We start from the raw sequence: 1,941 nt of genomic DNA on the forward strand, positions 1-1,941 counted from the left end.
AAAATGCCTCATCTTGTTTTAAAGAGGGTTCTGACAAATGTTACTGCGTAGCTCAAGGCTGGCAACAAAGCAGGAGGCCACACACACAACTAATATACATCATATAATATTCTATAATGTGGATCGTACCTGAACAAGAACATATGAGAAACCCCAGAGAAAATAATGAGAAAAACGACAAACCAAAAAAAAGGATACAGGTAATGAAAAAATTATCACACAAAAACATGGATATAAAAATAAATATGATGATGATGATGATGAAATACAGAAATGGAATGTAAATAACTACATTTACTTAAGTACAAATTTGAGGTACTTGTACTTTACTTGTCTTTTCTTTTCTACATCTACTCATTTCAGTGAGAAATAGTGTACTTTTTAGTCCTCTATATTAATCCGACAGCTTTAGTTACTTTACAAGTTGGGATTTGTGCACACACCACACATGTAGTTTATGAAATAGGATGTTTTATTATAAATGAAACTACCCAACAATATAAAGGCCTAGAAGTCCAGCTGAAATGATTAGACCATTAAACACACAACTGTTTGGATTGTTTCCAGTTTTTAAAATGGGAGGGGTTTTCTGCATTGAAGACTTTTCCTTTTATTTCTTTAAGTGCATGGTGCTGATGATATACTTACATACTTTTACTTCACTAACATTTTCAATGCAGGTCTTTTACTTGTAACAGAGTATTTTGACAATGTGCTTCTTTTTTTTTTACTTTCTGTAATAAAATGCACAGCTGATGAGGTCTAAGTTCTGCCGCTGTTTCCTGTCCTCATGTTAATGTCTCTGTCCCTCCAGTGGGTCTCCTCCCATGCCCAGCGCCAGCAGCTCCAGTCTGACCAACGAGGTGCCCAAACCCCCAGCCAGAGAGCAGCCGGCCACGCGACCTCCCTACACCCCCACATTGGGAGGACAGGCGCCCCACTCCCACCAGTTCCCCCGCACCCGCAAGATGTTTGACAAGGGACCTGAGCAGGTAGAGGAACCCCCGACTGGATGGGTCTCTGTGTGGAACTCGGGCAGTGTGTGGGCATCAGCAGCTGCAACCTTTTTAACTTGAAGTTAGCTCGAGTAGAAGTTGCATATTTTCTGGGCTGGGGTTGTTATTTTTAGTTCAGTCTGGATCAATGGAAGTTCTTTTCCAGGATAATTGCCTGACACGTCCCTCACCTTCCACTCTCTGTGTTGCCATCCACAAACGGTTTTGAAGAAAAATTTGGATTGTGCATCAAAGCCGGCCTGCTTGGTTCTTTCGATATTGATTGTAAAGGTGGTGGTGGTGTAAAGGAATATGTTCATTGCATTTCCTCTCTAACTGGGACGTTTTGGGACCGTTTAGTGGGATTGCTGTGGACGAAGTACACACAGCAATACACTGATTAGAGTCAATGTCTAACCATGTATCCAGCTCATTTAAATAGTTCACATTACTGTATTGTGTGAACAGTTAACTTCATTTAGTATTGCATGTTATGTTTTCTTCTGCGGGGTGCAAATGTTCCACCAAAACAAAAAGTGGGTCTGCTAGTTTAGTTTATTTTTTAATTTTTTTTAAATGCTTAGTTTAAGTTTAGTTTTTATTAGTTTTAGTCTTTTTGTAATATGGGTTATTTGTCAGGGAATTCAAAAAGGTCAGAAAAAGTATTGTGTAATAATAACTCAACAAAAACATCATACAGTTTTAGAAATACGGTATGTATTCACAATGTCTTCAACAATAACACCAGTACATACAATGTAGCCTACATACGGTCATACATATGTAAACAGTCATCACAAGACGCAGCAGTGAGTGCAGAATGTGAAGACAGACATCAACAGACTAGAGAAGACAGACGTCAAGTGAGGTCAGGTGTCAAGGTGCTTTGAACTTTGGTTCGAGTAAAGTGGCGAACTTTTTGAAGTCAATCAACTCACACAGTTGT

At 39.2% G+C, this 1,941-nt stretch overlaps 1 protein-coding gene across 5 annotated transcripts in view; it reads left to right on the forward strand.

The window, feature by feature from the left end:
• rptor (regulatory associated protein of MTOR, complex 1) overlaps positions 1–1,941 on the forward strand; it is a 212,559-nt gene that overhangs the window by 168,511 nt on the left and 42,107 nt on the right. For all 5 annotated transcript variants that reach the window (XM_032536773.1, XM_032536784.1, XM_032536782.1 and 2 more), the window contains exon 24: positions 815–992. In XM_032536773.1, the coding sequence (XP_032392664.1) occupies positions 815–992 (178 nt within the window). The remainder of the gene's footprint in view (positions 1–814; positions 993–1,941) is intronic.

The sequence above is a fragment of the Etheostoma spectabile genome, chromosome 2 (assembly GCF_008692095.1).
Source record: "Etheostoma spectabile isolate EspeVRDwgs_2016 chromosome 2, UIUC_Espe_1.0, whole genome shotgun sequence".
Classification (NCBI taxonomy): domain Eukaryota; kingdom Metazoa; phylum Chordata; class Actinopteri; order Perciformes; family Percidae; genus Etheostoma; species Etheostoma spectabile.